This window comes from Salvelinus alpinus, chromosome 30, assembly GCF_045679555.1.
Source record: "Salvelinus alpinus chromosome 30, SLU_Salpinus.1, whole genome shotgun sequence".
NCBI lineage: Eukaryota > Metazoa > Chordata > Actinopteri > Salmoniformes > Salmonidae > Salvelinus > Salvelinus alpinus.
In genome coordinates this window covers 33,029,342-33,053,688 of record NC_092115.1, presented here as the reverse complement: position 1 = coordinate 33,053,688, position 24,347 = coordinate 33,029,342, and the positions used below count along the sequence as shown (strand labels likewise).

Genomic DNA, 24,347 nt, shown 5'->3' with positions numbered 1-24,347 from the left:
GGGTCTTGACTCCGCCCATTACAAATGTACGTGGTTTTAATTGGTTTGAAGACGCCTGACATGTAAAGGAGTCTTGGGAGACTCCTCCCATGCACCTGATAGGGAGTATTTACAGCTCTTTACTGCTGCCTGCTGTACTGTTACAACAGGGCTCTCTGCACTACAATGACACTTCACTGGCGTATGCACTAAGGATTTCCGTCTCTGCAGTGATTTGTCGCGCCCTGAGGGGACCGTTATATTTACCAAAAAAGTTTTATACCAAAGTTTCAGTCACATTTATTTTCCAAGATGCCACGATCGTTTCTTGTCAAGAAACATATTAACTCCTCTAAGAAGCCAAATTATAGCGAGCTGGAAAGCCCTACAGGTAAAGCAAATACGTTTTCTAAATCCATCGCTCAACAGATGCGTGGATTACACTGACATGCAACTAAATTGTTACAAGTTTACAAATTGACAGCGGCCAGGCTATTTTCCGAATACATAGTTGAAATGTATCCGGATTCATACTTTCATTGCATCTCCATGTCAAAGTTATTGCTACTTTGTAACTTTCTAATCTGTGCTCTTCAATGAGGGGATGTTATTCAGCTCTTTTTAAAATAAATAATACATGGACATATATAGGCCTATTATTACTATACGGTGAAGTTATTTTTAATCACCTAAATGTATGATTTTGTTTCTATTTTCAGTATTTATTTCACCGTATCTTTACAAAGGCCTCCCATTGCCTGTCATTCCTCAACCGGAGATCCTTAGCTCGGTCGCATACAACCCTATCACAGTATGGACTACAAGCAGTTTTCCGTTATCTCCGCTTCCAAGTGACCTCTCTCCCATTTCTGGATACCCCTCGTCGCTCTCTGACACCTCATCCAAAGACCACAGCGGCTCCGAGAGCCCCAGGAGCGATGAAGACGACCGGATGCTTACCAAACTTACAGATCCTCATGGAGTGGAGGCAGAAAAATTCCAATGTAGTTTGTGTAACAAATCCTATTCCACGTATTCTGGACTGCTGAAGCATAAGCAACTGCACTGCGACGCTCAGACGAGGAAATCTTTCAGTTGTAAATATTGCGAAAAGGAGTACGTCAGTCTTGGAGCACTAAAAATGCACATCAGAACTCACACTTTGCCTTGTGTCTGTAAAATATGTGGCAAAGCTTTCTCAAGACCGTGGTTGCTTCAGGGACACATCAGAACGCACACTGGTGAGTAGCTATAAAGGTTTGGAGTGCCGTTACTGTACAGTAGTCTACTTGGAAATATTGAAGATAGCCCACCATGCAGCTATTTCGTTTTAGGATAACTATGTGCAACAGTTTATGGAATATATCATTTATGATAACTGGTTTGAACTGTTTTTATTAAATGTATGTATCATATACATATTGCAAAGTGCATTGCAATGCCTGTGTAAAACAGTTATATGTTATGTGGTAACTTATGTTAAAGGTGTGGTTTTCAGACTGTGAAGTTCCATGATGTACAACATTCTATGTTCTGGTTTAAACTTTTCACAAAAGTAAAAGATTTGGACTTTTATGTCAAGCCATATCTCATGCTTGACATAATGTCAGGGAAGAACGATTTTGGCTCTAGTGTTTCCTAACCTTTACAGTGCAACATAAGAGTAACTATCAGTCCATGCGCTAGTTAAGTTATTACAGTTGATTATGGAGCAAATAGCCCTACATTATTAGGCCTATGTCAGTTTGTATCTTTTATCCGCCTGTGAATACTGACACATTTCTTTCCCTTTCCCCTCTTACAGGAGAAAAGCCCTTCTCCTGCCCCCATTGCAGTAGGGCTTTTGCGGACAGGTCCAACCTCAGGGCTCACCTACAAACCCATTCGGATGTGAAAAAATACCAATGCAAGAACTGTTCCAAAACCTTCTCCAGAATGTCTCTTCTGCACAAGCATGAGGAATCTGGTTGTTGTGTAGTACATTGAGACTGCTGGGCTGGGATACAGTGCCACCACCAGAGACCTCTGGTACTTTCCAGTCCTCAAGAACTGTTCAGGGGATATTGCATACTGAGGCTTTGTAACCAAATATGCAAGACACTCTTTTACTGACTGACCAACAATCCATTTCATTTCAGTGTAAAAACAAATGCTCTGTCTGTCATGTGCTTTTCATTTTAAGCAGTATCTTTCTGCCATTGCAACCAGTGTTGAACTTTATGTTTGTTATACCATGTACCTTACAGTCATTGCTTTTCATGTACTTTTGAGAAGTGGAGAGATTTGAAATAATGTGCCTTCTCAAACATTTTGATGTTCTGACCAATCTCTCTCAGAGGATATATTTCCGGTTATGTCATAATATTTTTCTTTTTTCTAAGAAACCACATAGGTATTCCACATGGTGTATGGTAACAAACGATAGAGACGGACTGTGCACAGTCAATGGAATATTTAAAGCCATCATAACTTAAGGAACAAGTGGAAAGACAATTTTTAGGGTGACAGTATTACAACTCAATCACACAGTAACTGTTTTGCCAGCAGATAACAATACTTTTACCAAGTGCCTCACTTTGACTTGGCAATTAACTATTTTTCTAAAACAATTGTTTTCATTTATATTTTTATATATTTGAATGTAAGTGTGACTGAGATGATTGTATTTTTGACAGTGTGAATTGTGATACTGAATAAATGATTTTAATATTTTTGAGATGCTTTTAAAATAAAGATTCATAAAATGTTTGTAAAATGCTTGACTTCATTTTTCTGTGCAAGGACTGTGAATATCAGGGTATGGCATGATGACGTACGTACGCTGGGTACTCTAGAAAAGGTGTCATGAAACATCTTCTTAATTCAACTTTATGAGATTAGTAATCCAATAAATATACTAAAATCCATCACATCATGTATCATGTGCAGACTTTACATGTATCATTATACAAGCTGCAATGTTTTTACTACTTTCTCTTGAAACTACTTGCCTGACATTACTATGATAACAACCTGTCTGTGGAGTTGTAGTCTGTCAACTTCATATAGTAACTTTCAAATTGCTTCAAAGTTAAACATACAACACAGCAGAAGTCAGGTTCCTGCTCCAGTCCGCTTTCTTGCTTTCATTCCATGGTAGAGGTGTAGAAAGAATGAAGGATGACTCAACCCAAACTCAAGGCTGAACCTGCTCCTTGTGAACCTGTCCAGACATCAAACAAACTTGAAATTTAACACATGCTGGCTATATTGATCAGCACTCACTTGTTACACCCTTTGAGGGAGCACAGCCCTTTATTTGCCTGCCTGCAGCCAATCTTACTTTTGAAATGGAAGAGCTTATTTCTTGTGGACAGCTATCTATTGTAATCCTAATCGACCAATCCCTCAGAGGTCTGTCTGTCTTTCTCTCTAGCCCTGTTTATACCTGGTTCTAACATGCGTCCTTCATCCATATCTTGTCCACAATTCTGATTATGCCCACATTTTTAGACAGGTGTAGATGATTAAAATACACATTGTGAACCGATTTTGATCAGATCTTAGAAGTGCAAGAGCAGGACAAGATCAGGATGAAGGATGCATGTTAATGGCAGGTATAAACAGGGCTTCTGTACGTGTGGTGAATGCTTCTAGGCAGTAAACTGATTCAATCTGTCTTCCTTCTAATGCATAAGTTGAGGTCTGATACTGAATGGTTAATTCACAGCAATCACTGCAGAGGCACTGGAATAAGTTATAGTTCTACCCTCTAATATGTTTCCACCCAATCCCCGGATTTGCATTGCTTTGACAACCTGCAAGGATTCTGGGATGTGTGCCATCAAGAATTAAAACTGACTTCCTCAGGCTACATCTTGTAGTCTTTTATAGTATGTTGTACAATAGGCTTAAATGTTGTTTTTTAAATCACTCCAAAAAGTGCAATGCCTAAAAGGATACAGTAGAAGGCAAACTATTTCTAAAAAACAGACAGACGCCAGTGTGGTATAATCTAGACTAGAGAGAATATTCCGTAATGCCCAAAAGCTGCTGACCTGAGTGATCTGACTTGACAAACAGACACTTGTGTTCCTTCCTGGCTCATTCTGAAGGGCTCCTGAGCTGATCTTCCCTGTAGGTAGATTCTTGATCCGTACATATGAGTCATCGTCAAGCTATTCCAGGTGCTCTCTCCTGGACTTCTGATTGGACCAGGTGGCTCCAGGCTTTTTCTGTCAGACCTCACCATGAGAGAGGCAGGTGCAGGCACATACATAAACCACATGTGACTCTCTTATAACTATGTGAACCATATAGTCATGATTTCATGTTAAAATATCACTAATGTACTGTATATGAAAGGTTTGGAGGAAGGTGTGTCCCCAAGGAATTTTCATGAATCAGCTGCTTTTGGTTATACTCGAAATGCACCCATAAGATAAGAACATTGTTCGTTTCTTTCAGAGATTCATGAGGTTTCTTTCTACTTAACGCAATGCCAATGTTGAATTTCCATAACTTGCCATCTCCTTCTCTTGTGAAATAGTGCCTTCCATTTATTTTTATTACAATGATTATTAAAAGCCTGGCTGATTTATCCGATTTGAAAAGAACATGCAATGATTTTCATCCTGGCATGAATATTTTATTTAGCAGTGATGGTGGTAGTAAGAGGAGGAGAAGAAGAGGTGTCTCCTTTGTTTGGCTTCATATGGCTACTGTATTATGGGAACTTGTGAAATCAAATATTTGTGTGAGGTGGCAACTGTTAATCGTTATCCCGTTGTGTATAATTACCAAACCTGAAGATGTAAAAGGCAGGAGTGCTTTATGTATCTTTTCTAACAGACAATAGTGAAGAAAATTGACTATTCATGCTCTCTGAATGATAAGTTTGAATCCATTTGATATTAGGTGTTTTCTAAATAACTTCTGAACTAACATTCAAGTAATTAAAATATTGTTAGTTTGGACATCCATCTACGGTATATTATTTGTTTGTTCTGGTAGGTAGGTTATACAATAAAAAATGAATGTCATTTTCTTAAACATAACACTTATTGTACACAAAAAACACAAAATATCTGACACCACACAAGAACTAGAAACTGTATTCACTGTCTTTAGTATTGCCACGGACATACACATAATGTAGAGCACTGACTGCTGGGGATAGTCAAATACATGTAGATGTGAGGGGGCACATTCTTTGAAACCTGCTGACTTAACAGTGAATGGGGAGTATGGTTCCTCTATGACTGTCAAGTGGAACAAATAGAGTTAAGGGTGTCCTCTGAGGCCTGATTGTCCCGCCAGCCACAGCGTGATCTACCAGCTCCTCTCCAAACCCTGGCTCAGGAGAATGGCCTGATTGTGTTTCCTCGGATCCCTATGACCGCCTGCAGGGATGCCTCCCTGGCCTGTTTATAGACCTCACACATCTTGTTAAAGATGATTCTCAACCCCCCCCCCCCCCTCTGTCGTTTCAAATTCCACTATCTTCTCCAAATGACTGGATGGATGACTTGTTGTGCTACATTTGAGTTCTTTCTGCTTAAAGTGGTCCACATGTCTTGGTTCCTTAGACTGTTCGACCACCAGAAATGTAGTAGGCTAGGTGGTCATGAGTTTGATTCAATGTGGACATACACATCAAGTTAGCGCTGTGAAATAGGTGAACATTTTGAAACATTCTGTATTTTGGCTGTATTAGCCATGTATTTTTTGGGTGTATAAACACTTAAGAAACAAAAGGACAAACTAATTTGACCTGCATGTGCACATCCCTGATTGTGAAAGGAGAGTGATGCACCTTACAACCAGGTCAAGGAATAATTTGGGTCAACATGTCATTAGAGAAGCGCTAAGGGAACACTTGGAAGCGATGAAAAGCAAGGCTGTTCAAATCAATGGTCGTCTACTCTGGTATTTCCAAGTTGCAGTTGAGTCGAACAGAGGTCAGCTGTCAAAAGATCTTGTGATCATACTTAGCTAGTTGATTGTATTTCCTCGTAACATCTCATGACTACAGCAAGATAAGACAACATTTCAGTAAACAACATGTCCCTTTGTGACCTTGGAGTATTTGACAGAGCTGAAACATGCCCTAAGTTAACCAACACTTATTCTTCAATGTTATAGCTATAGATTATATGGGTAGTGGTGTTTCGATGAGGATCTTGTGCGATGGATTCTCATATCTATTTTAGGTTCTAAATGTTAAATGGGTCGAATGACAAATTACAACTACTAAGGCTTAATGAAGCCTTCATAAACCCCTTTATGAGACCTGTATAGATTATTCAGAAATAATTCATAAGCAAATGTTGGGCTGTATAAAGGGTAATAAAAGGGTCAGTGTGATGACGATAAGGTATCTGACAATACTGTTAAAATGTTTGGTTGTGACAAAAGTTCTTATCTCTTCCGTCTGTAAACTGCAGTGTTTCTGTGCCCAGTCGGATATTTTACAGTGAGACAGACTTGCAAAACATCCGTAACCCCCCCCCCCCCCCCCCCCCCCAGCCTTGCCAAATTGGTCTGATCATCATGTGATCATGTGACTGTGACAACCTGAATCACATGCCGCTCAATCAATTAGAATTAATATCATCAGAATGACACGGGATTCTCTCAATTGCATACGCCTCGTTTCCTCTCTCCTCTCAGAGAAGGAGGCGAGGAGAGAGGATGCGAGGAGTATGCAATTGATATTCCCCCAGTATCTTCTCCTGTAGGATATACCATCCCCTCTCAATGGTAAATCCTGAATTGCACAAAATACCCAAGAGCAGCTGATTCAGTAGTATTCATTGTGTTTAGTTGATAAAGTTAACTTTTAGATCAAAGGGCACACAATAAATTTTATTCTGGGATCTTCCAAGGTGAACTTCCTCCAACTCCAATCAATGTTTTTGGTAGGCCATTCCACAGTATGCCTATACACTATTTAAATACTGACCAACAGAGCCATTAGACAGGCTAGAGTAAATGTTGCTTCACAATGATGTATTCTCCACAGGTAGGTGATACAGTATGCCTGCTAAATGTATGTATGTATGCTAGTTCAGTACCCACAGGGGACGACACCACCAGCTGTTGTGACTTTTACCACTATAATTGCATCAGCTCATTTCCAAATGTAAAATGAAAACTAATTGTGAGAAATAGACAGTCTTACTCTCAATACATCTGCTATGTTGTTTATAGAGTAGTTCTGTTGTTTATAGAGTAGTTCGGCTGTTTCCCAGGAAAATATGTCAGGTCATTTTGTGAAACAAATTATTCTTGAGGTGTTTACATCCGTCTGCTGCTGCGATGAAGCAATAGACATGATTTCTGAGCACGTCTCTGGGTCCATCATCATTATTTTCAAGCGGTGATTATGTGGGTAACTGCTTGAACACAAACCTGACCGTACATTTTCAGGGGCATAGGGGTGGGGCTGGGGCACTGTGGAGTATGTGAGAGCTTCCCTAGGGAGGGAGGGGAGGGAGGCCAAGCCAGTGACCTAATTATGATGAATCAGGGCTAGGGAGAACTGCCTGAATGCCTGACTGCCTTGCTGCCTGGCCACTAACCACTTGATAAGTGGTGCTCCACTCCATTCCACGGCAACAGCATGCACAGCTACACTACAGCAAAACATTGGGCAGCTGGGAATGTGTTTAGATTTAGATTCACAATGAGCTAATGTTACCTAGAGATACCTAGAGATATTCATTTTAAAAAGGTGTATGAATGTCATAGCCTATCAGACGTAGGCTAAACAGTTACTAAAGCTTTCCAAACACAACATAGCATATGGGCGGTAGGCAATTTATCATTGTTTAAGTATAAATGTGGATATGGATGAAATGTAAATGCAGAGTGACTCTTGCTATTCTATAGAAATAGCAGGATCAAAACCCTGTGGAGGTCCCCTGGGGATAGGTCCCAGTCCCCGGCTCCCCGGCCAAGTCCCAGGTACCAACATCAAAGAACAGCTGTTCAGAGACACACATGTTACAGCATAACCTCTCTTGACTTAATGGGTAAATAGTGAAACAGAATAGTGTGGGAGCTCGAGAATCGCCAGCCCTGGAGACCAGCATGAAATCATTGGACCTCAGAATTGTATCAGGTGCCAAGAGCTTTGGATTGTGATTCTTACATAGCATATTTTTTAGATAAAAAAATCATGCATGTTCCTGGATGTTTTTAACATTGGTTGTTTCACATTGACCATTTATGAAGTTATCTTGGCTGTCCATTTTGTTAGCTGGACATGTGAGTTTCCTAGAAGAGATTATGTCTGGTCATGGACTGTAAATGTCCAGTCAAACGGTCTACATTCACCTGTCCCAGGGCCGTGCACAGACCTTTATAGTCTTACAAAAAAAAGGGTGCTCCTTGAGCAATTATTACATGTAGAGGGGAAAGCAGAACAATCTGACAACAAAAGTATTTTAGAAAACTATTTTGAACTGGAATAAATGCTGCACTTGGCCACCCGGCCAAACTAAGCAATCGGGGGAGAAGGGCCTTGGTCAGGGAGGTGACCAAGAACCCATTGGTCACTCTGACAGAGCTTCAGAGTTCCTCTGTGGAGAGGGGAGAGCCTTCCAGAAGGACACCCATCTTTGCAGCACACCACCAATCAGGCCTTTATGGTAGAGTGGCCAGACGGAAGCCACTCCTTAGTAAAAGGCACATGACAGCCTGCTTGGAGTTCTTCACATTGTCTCTGGTAAACACACTATATATCAAATCAAATCAAACCACCCCCAGACACATCTAGCTAAATGTATGGGTCTTTATTCAATCGATCAATCATACTTATTTATATATCCCTTTTTAAATCAGCCGATGTCACAAAGTGCTCTACAGAAACCCAGCCTAAAACCCTAAACAGCAAGCAATGCAGATGTAGAAGCATGGTAGCTAGGAAAAACTCCCTAGAAAGGCAGGAAGAAACCTAGAGAGGAGCCAGGCTCTGAGGAGTGGCCAGTCCTCTTCTGGCTGTACCAGGTAAAGATTATAAAAGCAGTTTCTTGCAAAAGTTCTCATCCCCGTTGGCGTTTTTCCTATTTTGTTGCATTACAACCTGTAATTTAAATGGATTTTTATTTGGATTTCATGTAATCGACGTACACAAAATAGTCCATATTGGTGAAGTGGAATGAAAAAAATAACTTGTTTAAAAAAATAAAAAACGGAAAAGTGGTATGTGCATATACTGTATATTCACCCCCTTTGCTATGAAGCCCCTAAATAAGATCTGGTGCAACCAATTACCTCCAGAAGTCACATTATTAGTTAAATAAAGTCCACCTGTGTGCAATCTAAGTGTCACATGATCTGTCACATGATCTCAGTATATATACACATGTTCTGAAAGGCCTCAGAGTCTGCAACACTACTAAGCAAGGGACACCACCAAGCAAGCGGCACCATGAAGACCAAGGAGCTCTCCAAACAGGTCAGGGAAAAAGTTGTGGAGAAGTACAGATCAGGGTTGGGTTATAAAAAATATCAGAAACTTTGGACATCCCACGGAGCACCATTAAATCCATTATTAAAAAATGGAAAGAATATGGCACCACAGCAAACCTGCTAAGAGAGGGCCGCCCACCAAAACTTAATGCAAGGAGGGCATTAATCAGAGAGGCAACAAGGAGACCAAAGATAACCCTGAAGGAGCTGCAAAGCTCCACAGTAGAGATTGGAGTATCTGTCCATAGGACCACCTTAAGCCGTACACTCCACAGAGCTGGGCATTGCGGAAGAGTGGCCAGAAAAAGCCATTGCTTAAGAAAGAAATAAGAAAACACGTTTGGTGTTCGCCATAAGGCATGTGGGAGACTCCCCAAGCATATGGAAGAAGGTACTCTGGTCAGATGAGACTAAAATTGAGCTTTTTGACAATCAAGGAAAATGCTATGTCTGGCGCAAACCCAACATCTCTCATCACCCCGAGACACCATCCCCCCAGTGAAGCATGGTGGTGGCAGCATCATGCTGTGGGGATGTTTTTCATTGGCAGGGACTGGGAAACGGGTCAGAATTGAAGGAATGATGGTGCTAAATACAGGGAAATTCTTGAGGGAAACGTGTTTCAGTCTTCCAGAGATTTGAGACTGGGACGGAGGTTCACCTTCCAGCAGGACAATGACCCTAAGCATACTGCTAAAGCAACACTCAAGTGGTTCAAGGGGAAACATTTAAATGTCTTGGAATGGCCTTTTCAAAGCCCAGACCGCAATCCAATTGAGAATCTGTGGTATGACTTAAAGATTGCTGTACACCAGCGGAACCCATCCAACTTGAAGGAGCTTGAGCAGTTTTGCCTTGAAGAATGGACAAAAATCCCAGTGGCTAGATGTGCCAAGCTTATAGAGACATAACCGAAGAGACTTGCAGCTGTAATTGCTGCAAAAGATGGCTCTACAAAGTGTTGACTTTGCGGGGGTGAATAGTTATGTCCAATATGTTCAAACGTTCATAGATGACCAGCAGGGTCAAATAATAATAATCACAGTGGTTGTAGAGGTTGCAACAGGTCAGCACCTCAGGGATAAATGTCAGTTGGCTTTTCATAGCAGAGCATTCAGAGTTCGAGACAGCAGGTGCGGTAGAGAGAGAGTCAAAAACAGCAGGTCCAGGACAAGGTAGCACGTCCGGTGAACAGGTCAGGGTTCCACTGCTGCAGGCAAAACAGTTGAAACTGGAGCAGCAGCACGACCAGGTGGACTGGGGACAGCAAGGAGTCATCAGGCCAGGCACTCCTGAGGCATGATCCTTGGGCTCAGGTCCTCCAGGAGGGGATGGAGAGGAAGAACCGGCCAGGCAGAGACAGCAAGGGTGGTTCGTCGCTCCAATGCTTTTCCGTTCACCTTCAAACCCCTGGGCCAGACTACACTCAATCATAGGACCTACTGAAAAGATGTCTTCAATAAAGACTTAAAGGTCGAGACAGTGGACATGTATCGGCAGACCTTACCATAAAAATGGAGCTCTATAGGAGAAAGCCCTGCCTCCAGCTGTTTGCTTAGAAATTCTAGGGCCAATAAGGAGGCCTGCATCTTGTGACCGTAGCGTACGTGTAGGTATGCCAAATCGGAGCGATAGGAAGGAGCAAGCCCATGTAATGCTTTGTAAGTTAGCAGTAAAACATTGAAATCCGCCCTAGCCTTAACAGAAAGCCAGTGTAGAGAGGCTAGCACTGGAGCAATAGGATCACAGATTTTAGCAGCCGTGTTTAGCACTAACTAACGTTTATTTAGTGCTTTATCCGGGTAGCCGGAAAGTAGAACATTGCAGTAGTCTAATCTAGAAGTGACAAAAGCATGGATTAGCTTTCTGCATCATTTTTGGTCAAAAAGTTTCAGATTTTTGCAATGTTAAGAAGAAAGCTGTCCTTGAAATATTCTTGATATGTTCGTCAAAAGAGAGATCATGGTCCAGAGTAACGCCGAGGTCCTTGACAGTTTTATTTGAGACGACTGTACAACCATCAAGATTAATTGTCAGATCCAACAGAAGATCTCATTATTTGTTGAGACTTAGAACAAGTGTCTCTGTTTTGTCCGAGTTTAAAAGTAAAACATTTGCTGCCATCCACTTCCTTATGTCTGAAACACAGGCTTCCAGGGAGGGCAATTTTAGGGCTTCACCATGTTTCATTGAAATGTACAGCTGTGTATCATCCGCATAGCAGTGAAAGTTAACATTATGTTTCCAATGACATCACCAAGAGGTAAAATATATAGTGAAAACAATAGGGGTCCTAAAACGGAACCTTGAGGAACACTCAAAATTTACAATTCATTTGTCAGAGGACAAACCATCCACAGAGAAAAACTGATATCTTTCCAACAGATAAGATCTAAACCAGGCCAGAACTTTTCCATGTAGACCAATTAGAGTTTCCAATCTCACCAAAAGAATGTGGTGATCGATGGTGTCAAAAGCACCACTAAGGTCTATGAGCACGAGGACAGCGATGCTCCTCATCCAACCTGACAGAGCTTGAGTGGATCTGCAGAGAAGGATGGGAGAAGCTTCCCAAATACAGGTGTGTCAAGCTTGTAGCGTCATACCCAAGAAGACTCGAGGCTGTAATCGCTGCCAAAGGTGCTTCAACAAAATACTGAGTAAAGGGTCTGAATACTTACAGTATGTAAATGTCATATTTCAGTTCTTTATTTTTATTATTTATTATTTTTTTAAATACATTTGTAAACATTTCTTTGTCATTATGCGGTATTGTGTGTATATTGATGAGTGTAAAAAACGATTTAAACAACTTCTTAGGACCAAATCCATTTTAGAATAAGGCTGTAACGTAACAAAATGTGGAAAAAATGAAGGGTTCTGAAAACTTTCCGAATGTACTGTATACCATGTCACTTTTCTGGAGTCCAGACCAAGCAAAATCATACAGTCGGAAGGAAAGCATGTTTTCTCTGCACTGAGCCATCACTTTGGAGTGCAGCCTGCCTGCAGAGTGCTCGTTGCCAGCTTGGTAGCCCTGTTCTTCCTGACAAATATTGTAATAAATTTGCCAGACTATGTTACATCTTCTTCCCATAATATTAAACTCAGTGCGATGTTACAGCTGCATATATTTTGACATGTTGCCAGTAGCCACCCTAGGCCTATCTGAAATATGAAAATGATCAATCAAATCGTCAGATAGCCTATTGTTCTGTCAAAGATGAGTCAGTAGTAGATTGCTAAACTGTGTTTTATAAGGACGATAAACGTAGACATACTCTGTTTTTGACAGGCAAAACTGGACCAAATGAGACCGGAAGGGCAAAGGGCCTTGCGCTCTGCACAAGTAGAGCCCTATCTGTGCACGTACCTGACCTGTCCTATAACATGGATTTTTTATTATTATTGGTATTTCCCCCCTCCTGTCTGTCTGTCTGTCTGTCTGTCTGTCTGTCTGTCTGTCTGTCTGTCTGTCTGTCTGTCTGTCTGTCTGTCTGTCTGTCTGTCTGTCTGTCTGTCTGTCTGTCTGTCTGTCTGTCTGTCTGTCTGTCTGTCTGTCTGTCCACTAACAGTTACGACCTGGCCTAGGACCTGTCTGAGATAGAACCTGTCCTATAGCCTGGCTTTTGTCTTAAATTGATTTTTCCCCAGTTTGTCAGTCTGTCTGTTCAGTGGTTATCTGATCATCAGTGGTGTCGCCATGTCGGAGGGAAAACGTGATTTGGGTGAGCAAACAAAAGGTGCTTGAATAAACTAGCTCCCGGCCACATTATACAGACTCTGGGTATTGTGTTGAGCAGACAAGCCCCAACAGGACAGAGACCTTCAGAGGAGATGCCTCTAGTAGGGCTTGGCATAGCAGGACTCATGCACCATGAACCAGATGCCCATGCTTCTTCAGGAACAACTAAGTCACAAGTAATGTATATCATCAAACATTCATGGCCATTGTAATTAGGACAGTAATATCTATACTGTATGCTTCGATGCTATAGGATAGTGCACATAGTATAGCATTAATTGTAGCACCTGTGTGTTTCCACATTCAAGGCAACCAGAGGTAGACGAAACAGTAAATGTCAATCTGTCTCCCTCTGTAAATCTGTCTCCCTCCATTTAGTATGATATGTTAGGTTTTGTATGGTATGTTATGTTTTGTATGGTATGTCCATCATCCATTTCGTATGATATGTTATGAATTACAACTCAAATGATATGTTAAGAATTGCAATTCGTACATGTTACATATTTGCGATACGTATGATATGTTACAAATTCCAATATTTTGTGGATAATGTTAGCTAGGTGACTAAGTGTTAGGGTTAGTGTTAGGGTTAGGGCTAGAGTTTATTAAGATTAAGGTTAAAGCTACACTATTAGAAATAAAGGTACAGTATTGTTCCTTTGGATACAAAAATATAAAAATACACAATGTACCTTCAGAGGTACACATATGATTTCACATGGTACTGTTTGGTAACTTTTAGGGCACATGTGCAGAACTAGAGCTCTGCTACCCGACTCGAGTCCGATGCGCCCCAACATTATACATCGAGTCAGGGCAGGGTAGGGCCTGTTTTTTCATCAATAAGTAGGGTACGGGTAGGGTTTGGGTATCACTATTCATCCGATGACATTGAGGAGTTTACCAAATCAGTCACCAGCTTAATTAATAAGTGCATTGACGACGTCGTCCCACAGTGACCATACGTACTGTACAAATCCCAACCAGAAGCCATTGATTACAGGCAACATCCGCAGTGAGCTTAAGGATAGAGCTGCTGCTTTCAAGGAGCGGGACACTAACCTGCTACTTGAAAGCGGGTTAATCCCGCAACGCCCTCCATCGAACCATCAATAAGGCAAGGCTTCAGTACACGACTAAGATTGAAACGTACTACACCGGCTCCGACGCTCGTCGGATGTGGCAGGGCCTGCAAACTATTAAAGACTACAAAGGGAAGCACAGCCGAGAGCTGCCCAGTGACACGAGCCTACCAGACGAGCTAAATAACTTCTATGCTCGCTTCGAGGCAAGTTACACTGAAACGTGCATGAGAGCATCAGCTGTTCCGGACGACTGTGTGATCACGCTCTCCGCAGCCGATGTGAGTAAGACCTTTAAACAGGTCAACATTCACAAGGCCGCAGGGCCAGATGGATTACCAGGATGTGTACTCCGAGCATGCGCTGTGCAGCTGGCAAGTGTCTTCACTGACATTTTCAACCTCTCCCTGTCTGAGTCTGTAATACCAGCATGTTTCAAGCAGACCACCATAGTTGCTGTGCCCAAGAACACTAAGATGACCTGCCTAAATGACCACCGACCCGTAGCACTCACGTCTGTAGCCATGAAATGCTTTGAAAGGCTGGTCATGGCTCACATCAACACCATTATCCCAGAAACCCTAGACCCACTCCAATTTGCATACCGCATCAACAGATCCACAGATGATGCAATCTCTATTGCACTCCACACTGCCCTTTCACACCTGGACAAAAGGAACACCTATGTGAGAATGCTATTCATTGGCTACAGCTCAGCGTTCAACACCATTGTGCCCTCAAAGCTCATCACTAAACTAAGGACCCTGGGACTAAACACCTCCCTCTGCAACTGGGTCCTGGACTTCCTGACAGGTTGCCCCCAGGTTGTAAGGGTAGGTAACAATACATCCGCCACGCTGATCCTCAACATGGCGCCCCTCAGGGGTGCGTTGTCAGTCCCCTCCTCTACTCCCTGTTCACTCATGACTGCACAGCCTGCAAGACTCCAACACCATCATTAAGTTTGCTGATGACACAACAGTGGTCACCGACAACGATCACCGACAACGATGAGACAGCCTACGATGAGGCCGAGCAGTTGGTATGGCAACTGCTCGGCCTCCAACCGCAAGGCACGACAGCGCGTAGTGCGTACGGCCCAGTACATCACCGGGGCCAAGCTTCCTGCCATCCAGGACCTCTATTCCAGGCGGTGTTAGAGGAAGGCCCTAAAAATTGTCAAAGACTCCAGCTAGTCATGGACTGTTCTCCCTGCTACTGCACTGCAAGCCTCCGCACATTGACTCTGTAACGGTACCCCCTGTATATAGCCCCGCTACTGTTATTTACTGCTGCTCATTAATCATTTGTTATTCTTATCTCTTACTTTTTGGGGGTATTTTCTTAAAACTGCATTGTTGGTTAAGGGCTTGTAAGTAAGTATTTCACTGTAAGGTCTACACTTGTTGTATTCGGCACATGTGACAAATACAATTTGATTTGATTTGAAATGCCTTGAAAAACTGGTCACGGCTCACATCAACAGCATCATCCCAGACACCCTGGACCCACTGCAATTTGCATACCACCCCAACAGATCCACAGATGACGCAATCTTTATTGCACTCCACACTGCCCTTTCACACGTGGACAAAGGAACACCTACGAGCGAATGCTGTTCATTGACTACAGCACAGCGTTCAACACCATAGTGCTCTTGAAGCTCATAACTAAGGGACTGAACACCTCCCGCTGCAACTGGATTCTGGACTTCCTGACAGGCCGTCCCCAGATAGTGAGGGAAGGCAACAACACAATCATCCACGCTGACCCTCCAAAAATAAGATCAGAACATTGTCCGAGTCCACAGGAGAGATTATTTTACTGAAAATAATAATGTTCTTTGAGTTTTGTCAGAGTTTAAAGTGACAAAAAGTAACTAGTTTATAGCTAACTGCTCTCTGTCTCGTCATTGAGCTGAACAGCAAGCAGAGGCGTTGCTATGGATATTCACACAAGCAGAGCCATGCACAGAGCAGCGCAGGGAGCGACGGACAGACAGATGAGCAGCTAATTTATACTAAAGGAGGAATTTATTTCTGATTTCGGGTTTGGCAGGGCGGGGCCTTAAATTTGGCAGGAGCAATCATGCCTGGGTAGAGTAGGGTAGGGCCTGAACGTTGCGGGCATGGGTAGTGCTTTAAATGCATGCCCATGCAGGGTTCTAGTGTGGATAAAGAGTACGATGGTACATTTTTTGTTTGAGCATGTGATGATAAGACCTGAGAGATTAACTGGGAGATTTCTAACCCGCATGCTGGTTTTGAAATTCAAAGATAAAGTGAAAACCAACCGACATGAAATCACATGAATATAAATGAACTTTTAAGCCACATTATTTTCTCTTCCCTCGGGGCACCTGTGGAGAACTTGTTGGATTTAATTAGTAGACCTATCATTGTTGTCTTACAGCCCTATTCTTAAAAAACTGAAATAGCTAAAAAAAAGTTCACACATACTGTAAATGTAAACTTGTTGTTAAATAAAGACTCCAAAAGAAAAGGAATCTTAAAGACTGAAGCCAGTGCCCACTACTCTCCCTTCCCTTCCCTTCCCTTCCCTTCCCTTCCCTTCCCTTCCCTTCGCTTCCCTTCCCTTCCCTTCCCTTCCCTTCTTCCCTTCGTCTGTTCTGTTGACTTAGGCTCAATGAAAATTAGATCCACCAACATTATGTAGTCAGAACAGATTAGCAGCACGGTCCATCTCCCGGGCTTCACAAAATAAATCACTGTTAAAAGCAGGAGATGTCACTCAGTCTCTCAGGACGTGTACGGATGACTGAAGAACTGAAGCACATGTACGAATGACTGAAGCACTTTGACAGCTGGAAACTACCTGTGCAAACAGACTAGAGGAAGTTTGAACTGAATCAAAACTGCCAACAAAGTATTTGTAACAAAGTTAAAACACATTTCGAAAAATAAATATTAGTCACGACATTGATGACTTTCCATTAAAATAAAAAAAGAAAGTTCCACCATAACTGTAGCTTCATGCCCTGACTTCGGCTCAACCCTAGACATAACCCTAAACCTAACCCTAAACCAAAAATAACTAGCCTACGTGCCTGGCAAAAACTGGTCGACAATAGCTTCATAACCCAAAGACCATCCCACAGCTCATATAAAATAAGACAGTATTATGAGCTGTGAGTGTACAGTAACACCTTATGAATCACATCCTTGCTTCTTCAAAAAGATTACAAACATTCCTCGTTTAACCTTTTCACTTTGTTTCCCCCCTCAGAGAGTCAGCTCCATACAGATCATTACTGTCAGACTGTGACTACAGGAATCCCTCCCAACATGACGGGACATGCTTGCTTACATAGCTGTGAGGTTTAGTGCACTGCCCGCGTCCCAACAGGTACAGGTGCCTGCCTTTCAAAGCACAGTAACCACAGTCAGAGATGGCAGCATTATTTTAATAATTTCTTTATTATATGTTGGGTATTCAAAGCTGAATGAATATATTAGATTAACGAAAATATAATGGATATACTGTACTGTATGTGACCACTGGTAACAACATGTGGTTTGAGATACAGTGGACCAACTTAGCTGCAATGGCCCTTTTGTGAACTGGATCAGTGAAGGTCATTAAAGTCCTACTCGTCTCCTTTTCACCTCATTTAACATCTGATTTACTTAACAAAAGGCACATCTCAATAGGTGGTCCAGGTAACCTCGTGACATGGCACATGTTTGGAGGTTGGCCTTTCCTCTTTTGTTCTCCTTGAATATCCTACTCCTTGAATACCCTACTCCTTGAATACCCTACTCCTTGAATACCCTACTCCTTGAATACCCTACTCCTTGAATACCCTACTCCTTGAAGTTTGCAGTGGTGTCTAAGAACCCTATTTTTCCGAAAACATACTGTATATATTTTCACCCTTTATTGTGTGTACTCTACTGTATTTATATTTGGCATATCACTTTCAACAGGACAAGTTCAAGAATCCCCGGAGGACGTCTAAGATGCTCTTTCGGCTTTCCTGTTGGACTTTTGTCTCCTGTTAATTAGTTTTGTATCCAAAAGTTGTATCATAGGACTGTTAATTGAGCCAAATGAGTACATGACACAAAATAAGTAAGATGTTACTTTCTAGTGGGCGTGTATGTTGGCTTTTCCTCACTGTTGAGGAGCTCATTATAAAAGCATTTTCAGACAATGTAATTACTATTATAATGTGTTATTTATTCACATTACATGACGAATATCAAATAAGAAAAATCTTCAAGGTGAAGTTAAACGACCTAGTGTTTTCCCATTCTTATTGCTGAAGCTTGAAAGTACATGTCACAATGTGCTGAATCTATGGCCTTTTTTTAACAGGGTGGTTGCAGTCTCTAACTTGTCCTGACAATTCGACAGGTTGGGTACCTCTTAATAGGAACAGCTCAGCGCCTCAGCTTCATCACGTCTGCTCCCTGCACCTGCCACAGGCAAGTGCCTTAGCCTTTACAAAGGCATAACTTAATGCCGGTACAGGTCTCAGCCTGCATCCTCAGTCATTCCATCCTCTTACTTATTGTTCCTTGAATGTCCCATTGTCAACAGGCTAGGGTATAGAAAAGAGCCTACTTGACCCTCTTTTGGGAGCGTTTATATGGTATTGCAATAGCTTTCAGGGGAATATGTAGATTGCCCCTGGACTGGAAGACATGGAGCTTTTCCAGGAGGACTCGGTTGGTTGAGAAGTTATTCTCGTATCTCAGCTGGTGCTACAGAGTGAATTAAATATGGCAGATAATGCAGTCTATGACCAGTACATAGTGGTTCTGCTGTAGTAGCGTTTAAAGAGTTTATTTCCAAAACACTATACCTACCAATTTTTTACATCCTCCGGGTGGAGTCCCATAAACGTTTCATCGGCCCGTTCCCCATCTCTAGAGTCATTAGCCCCACTGCTGTTTGTCTTGTACCTTTGTACCTGTACCTTTGCCCCACCTCTGGATTATTGACCTCTGCCTACCCTGACCCTGCCTGCCTGCCGTCCGGTACCGTTGCCCCACCTCTGGTTTACTGACCCCTGCCTGCCCTGACCCTGCCTGCCTGCCGTCCGGTACCTTTGCCCCACCTCTGGATTATTGACCTCTGCCTACCCTGACCCTGAGCCTGCCTGCCGTCCGGTACCGTTGCCCCACCTCTGGTTTACTGACCCCTGCCTACCCTGACCTGTCTATTGCCTGCCCCTGTTGGATTATTAAACCATTGTCAATTTGACGTTGTCTGCATCTGGGTCTTACCTGCATACCTGATAGGTTGTCTCACCTAGCTATCTTAAGATGAATGCACTTAAATCACTCTGGATTAGAGCATCTGGTAAATGACTCAAATGTAAGATCAGATCTCATATTACTGTATTTAATTATTTGTTCATTTAAAAAAAAGATTGACATTTCAAATGTATCATTTGTACAGTTCTTTATAAAAATGTAGTTATTTGTTACATTCAACGTTGTAAAACCTAGCAGTACTACATATTTCTCAGAGAGTGAGGCGAATATATAGCATTTTGCAACCAACAAAAATATGATTTGTCTCTCTGAAATGAAACCAGTGATAGATTTTAAACAAATACATATCTGTCATTGAACAACCCCATGCCATGATTAGATAGTGAAAAAGCACACCGATTCTTTTCATAATTTCTTTAAACAATGAAAGCTAATTTACCAACATTTCTTCAAATGGATATATAGCGTTTCAGAATGAAACTCTTCTTTTCTAAATACCTTGTGTGAGCCACGATCAGGTGGAGATAAATCTTTCTCAAAAAAACATAATTTATTTTTTATAGCCAGCCTCCATACTAGAACCGAGTTACTTTCATTTCCACAACACACCCTAGGCCACTGTGTAATATATTGTATACATTTTTTGGGTAGTGAATTTTAGAGACGGAAGTCAGAGAAGAGTCCCCTTGCCGCTCCTGCCCTGACAGCCCCACGGTACATGCGCAAACAGATATATATTTTGCATTCCTTTTCCTTTATCTCCATCTTTCTCTCCATCTGCTGCCAATTACGTCATCAAAATGCTCCAGTTCCTGCGATTTCCTCCTTCAATGGCTGAGTACACAGCATGGCGAGGAAATTCTTGAATCTATTGAGGCAGAAATGGAGGAGGAGGTGTATGATGTATGAATGAACTAAGCAAAAAAAATGAAGAGAGGCAGATTTCTGCCTGGAAGTTATCGGCCCTTCTTTTTTCTCATCTACTAGTCATCTGAGCCAGCGAGAGAACATTATTTCGCTTGGGAGGAAGTTGATTAAATTAAAGCCAGATCTATACAAGGGATTGGGTAAAACGTTCCCTTTTAAAATGACACATATTGTATACTTTCATGCCTGTCCTCAAAATCCCATTGGAGACTTCAAATATATGTCAGTCTTACACACTGTATATATGTGCAGGCACTGTATTGTGGTATGCATTTAACATTTTGACTTGAAAGCCCTAACCAGGGAAGTGAGACTGCATACTAGTGTATAGGGCAATTGTGGATTCACTTAAAATGTGATAGGATGGCAGACTCCAATGTAGCTTAACCACAATGCTCAACGCACTGTGTACCACGGATACAATATACATCTTGAATGAGCACTCCTGTGATGAAAAACAAATGGGGGGAAAAAAGTCATTAACATAGAAGCAAAAAAAATTATAATCTCCTCTGGCTGTTCTTTTCCACATTGCTCCTTGAGGCGGAAAGGCCATTTGTCACGGACTTCTTTATTTCTCTCCTTTCTTCTCTGTGATTAGCCATAGTGCTCCTCGACTCTACGATGCCGCGCCCAGTCGCCTACCTCTAGGATAGAGTCAGAGAAAGGAGGGCAGCTACACCTGCGGATGGCTGACTGAACAAGTGTATCACTGTCTGTAGGTGCTTGGTTTCGGCTTGTTTGGCCCTCTCGTCTGGAATGCGCCGATGAGACAATCAGGTGCAGGAGACGCGTGGCAGCTTGCTGCTGGAGGAGATAACTGCTCTTAGACACGGGTGGGGAGGTAGGGAGGGAGGTAGTGCCAGATGATTCATAAACCAACTCTATTTAATCGCCCCAATCAACTCGTTATGCAAACTCAGAGAAGACATGTTAATGCTGAAATCAGTGCAGGTGACACTTGCGAAGGGGGTGACTTCATAACATCTTTTTTTTGTAAACTAGTGTGTCTAGGCTAGAGTGACTCACCCTGTCATTGAGAATAGGGTGGAGTTTGAGGAGATTTTGTTTAGCTTGAGCGGATGAAAAATTCATTGCTATTGACAAAAAAGATCATGAGCAATGTCTCTGCTTAACAGGAAACAGGCACAGCATCAACACACATGATTGGATAACACATTTATTTTGTTGGTTGGTTATTGCACAGCCACCTTTTTGGTTTCCACAACACACCAAAATTAACCTTTCCAAAATGTTGAATACATTTTACTTTATATTTTCCTCTGTACAATTCTACTTCTCAATTTTCTTACAATTCTCTTAGAATTGTTGTTCTAGTGACATGCTCACATTCTATTATTTGACTGTGTGTTGTGGTCTCCAATTGGTATTTCTTCAAGCAAGCAGTGGCTAGCTAACCCCCATAGTTAAAGCACTTACAGTCCCAGTCAGAAATTTGGACACACCTACTCATTCCAGGGTTTTTCTATATTTTTACTATTTTCTACATTGTAGAATAAAAGTGAATACATCAAAACTATGAAATAACACATATGGAATCATGTAGTAAGCAAAAAAGTATTAAACAAATTCAAATATATTGTATATTTGAGATTCTTCAAAGTAGCCACCCTTTGCCTTGATGACAGCTTTGTACACTCGTGGTAAAAATAAATCAAAACCCTTGAATGAGTGGGTGTGTCCAATCTTTTGACTGGTACTGTATGTCTGGGGTCACTATGTGGTTAGGTGGATCCTTCCGCAATACCAAAACATTTCATTTTCTCAAGGCATGCCATGACATCAGAACCAATTATCCCTGGCCGTGAACCTTGATTAATGGGTTTTAAAGGCCCAGTGCATTCAAAAAACGTAATTGTCCTGTGTTTAATATATATTTCCACACTATGAGGTTGGAATCATGCTGTGAAATTGTGAAAAGGATGATAATGCTCTTTTAGTGTTAGAGTAGTTGCAAAGACCACCTGAAATTTCAGCCTGTTTAAGAGAGTTCCAAACGTCTCTGCCAATAACAGCACATTTTCAGTTTTCCCCTCCACACTCAAACCACTTCCAGACAGTCATAGCAGAATTCTTGTTTGAGAAATGACTGCTAAGAAGCTATTTTTGTTTCCTTTTGACCATTTTAATTTAAAAAAATCACAGTAAGGTACGTAATTGATTTGATTTGATATTGAGATAAAAACAGCTGCATTGGACCTTTAACAACAGCCCCTATGTTATCTCCAGCACAGGAGGTTGGTGGCACCTTAATTGGGGAGAACGGACTCATGGTAATGGGTGGAGCGGAATGAGTGGTTTCCATGTGTTTGATGCCATTCCATTCGCTCCATTCCAGCCATTATTATGAGACGTCCTCCCCTCAGCAGCCTCTCCAGACATACTGTACACTGAGTAACACCTTCCTAACAGCTTCCTAATATTGAGTTACACCCCCCGGCTTAATTGGTCGGGGCATGGACTCTACAAGGTGTCGAAAGCGTTCCACAGGGATGCTGGCCCATGTTGACTCCAATGTTTCTCACAGTTGTGTCAAGTTGGCTGAATGTTCTTTGGGTGGTGGACCATTCTTGATATACACAGGAAACTGTTGAGCGTGAAAAACCCAGCAGCGTTGCAGTTCTTGACACAAACCAGTGCGCCCCATTCAAAGGCACTTAAATCTTTTGTCTTGCCCATTCACCCTCTGAATGGCACACATACACAATCCACGTGTTAATTGTCTTTAGGCTTAAAAAATACGTTTTGAAACTGTCTCCTCCCGTTCATCTACACTGAATGAAGTGGATTTAACAAGTGACATCCATAATGGATCATATTTTTTACCTGGATTCACCTGGTCAGTCTATGTCCTGGAAAGAGAAGGTGTTCTTAATAGTTTGTATATTCAGTGTATTTCTCTGAAACTCCCACATTTTTCTCTTTCTAATGGGGGAATAATATTTACCACTGAAGACCAAACTAAAGCACGCTTTTTGAGGAGAAACGGGCCCTTCTCAAATTTTTACATTTTCATTTTTCCAGAATGTGTGTGTTTTTGTTGTCTAAGGTTTTCGTTGGTGGCAGGGAACAAAGCATTCTAGTGTGTAGTGGAGTTGATCGCAGACACCGTGTCTGTAATGGGAGTTCCTGTCTCTGGACGAAAACCCACAGACCCACAGCAGAGAAGGACAAGGTCAACTATTGTCTTTCTGCTGCAGCTACTTTCTCTTGACATGAACACACAGGAGATTTACCGGACTATAAAAGTCAAATCGCTAAAGTTGTGTTTATTTATAGGTTAATACTTTTACTTTCATTATGAAATGTATAAATCGTAATGAAAAACAAACTCATCAAAATGTTTGGTTTTTTAAGTGCTGCATTATCAAATTCTGCTAAGTTAACCGTTTTCAACGAACTTCAGCAAACTACAGGTGTATGCCCACATCGCTTTTCTTGCAGTAAATATTTTATACTCCACACGTTTCTGTCTGTTTGTTTAACTCTTTCCTCATATCACTACTAATGAAGACATTCATCAGCTGTTGGAATTCCAGATGTGTTGCAGGTGATAAGGGAGGCTAACATTTGTGGGAGATAAAAGCAGAAGCACTCACAAATGAAAACAGCACCAGTCTTATCAGACTGACATTAGAGCTTTGATGAGCTCTCCCTTTGAAATCCTCTTCACTGTCACTTTTACAAGCTCTGGGTTATATTGTTTTTCATCAGGCATCATTTGAAGGAAATTCCCAATCCTTTGTTCTTTTCCTAATGGCAAAAAAGTATAATGTCAGATTGTCTTGACAGTACTTAATTTTCAATTTAAAATGTATGATCTACTGTGTGTTATAAAATGAACATCATTTTTTATTTTGCAGCACATTACCTAAAGAACTAAATAAGAAT

The 24,347-nt window shown here is 41.7% G+C and overlaps 1 protein-coding gene across 1 annotated transcript; it reads left to right on the top strand.

Annotated features, from left to right (window-relative positions):
- The first annotated feature begins 152 nt into the window (after positions 1-152).
- LOC139559965 (zinc finger protein SNAI2) lies at positions 153-2,734 on the top strand. The gene is made up of 3 exons (XM_071376462.1): positions 153-370; positions 699-1,220; positions 1,784-2,734. The coding sequence occupies exons 1-3, from the start codon at positions 292-294 to the stop codon at positions 1,963-1,965; spliced, it is 783 nt and encodes a 260-aa protein (XP_071232563.1). The 5' UTR covers positions 153-291; the 3' UTR covers positions 1,966-2,734.
- Positions 2,735-24,347: the final 21,613 nt, after the last annotated feature.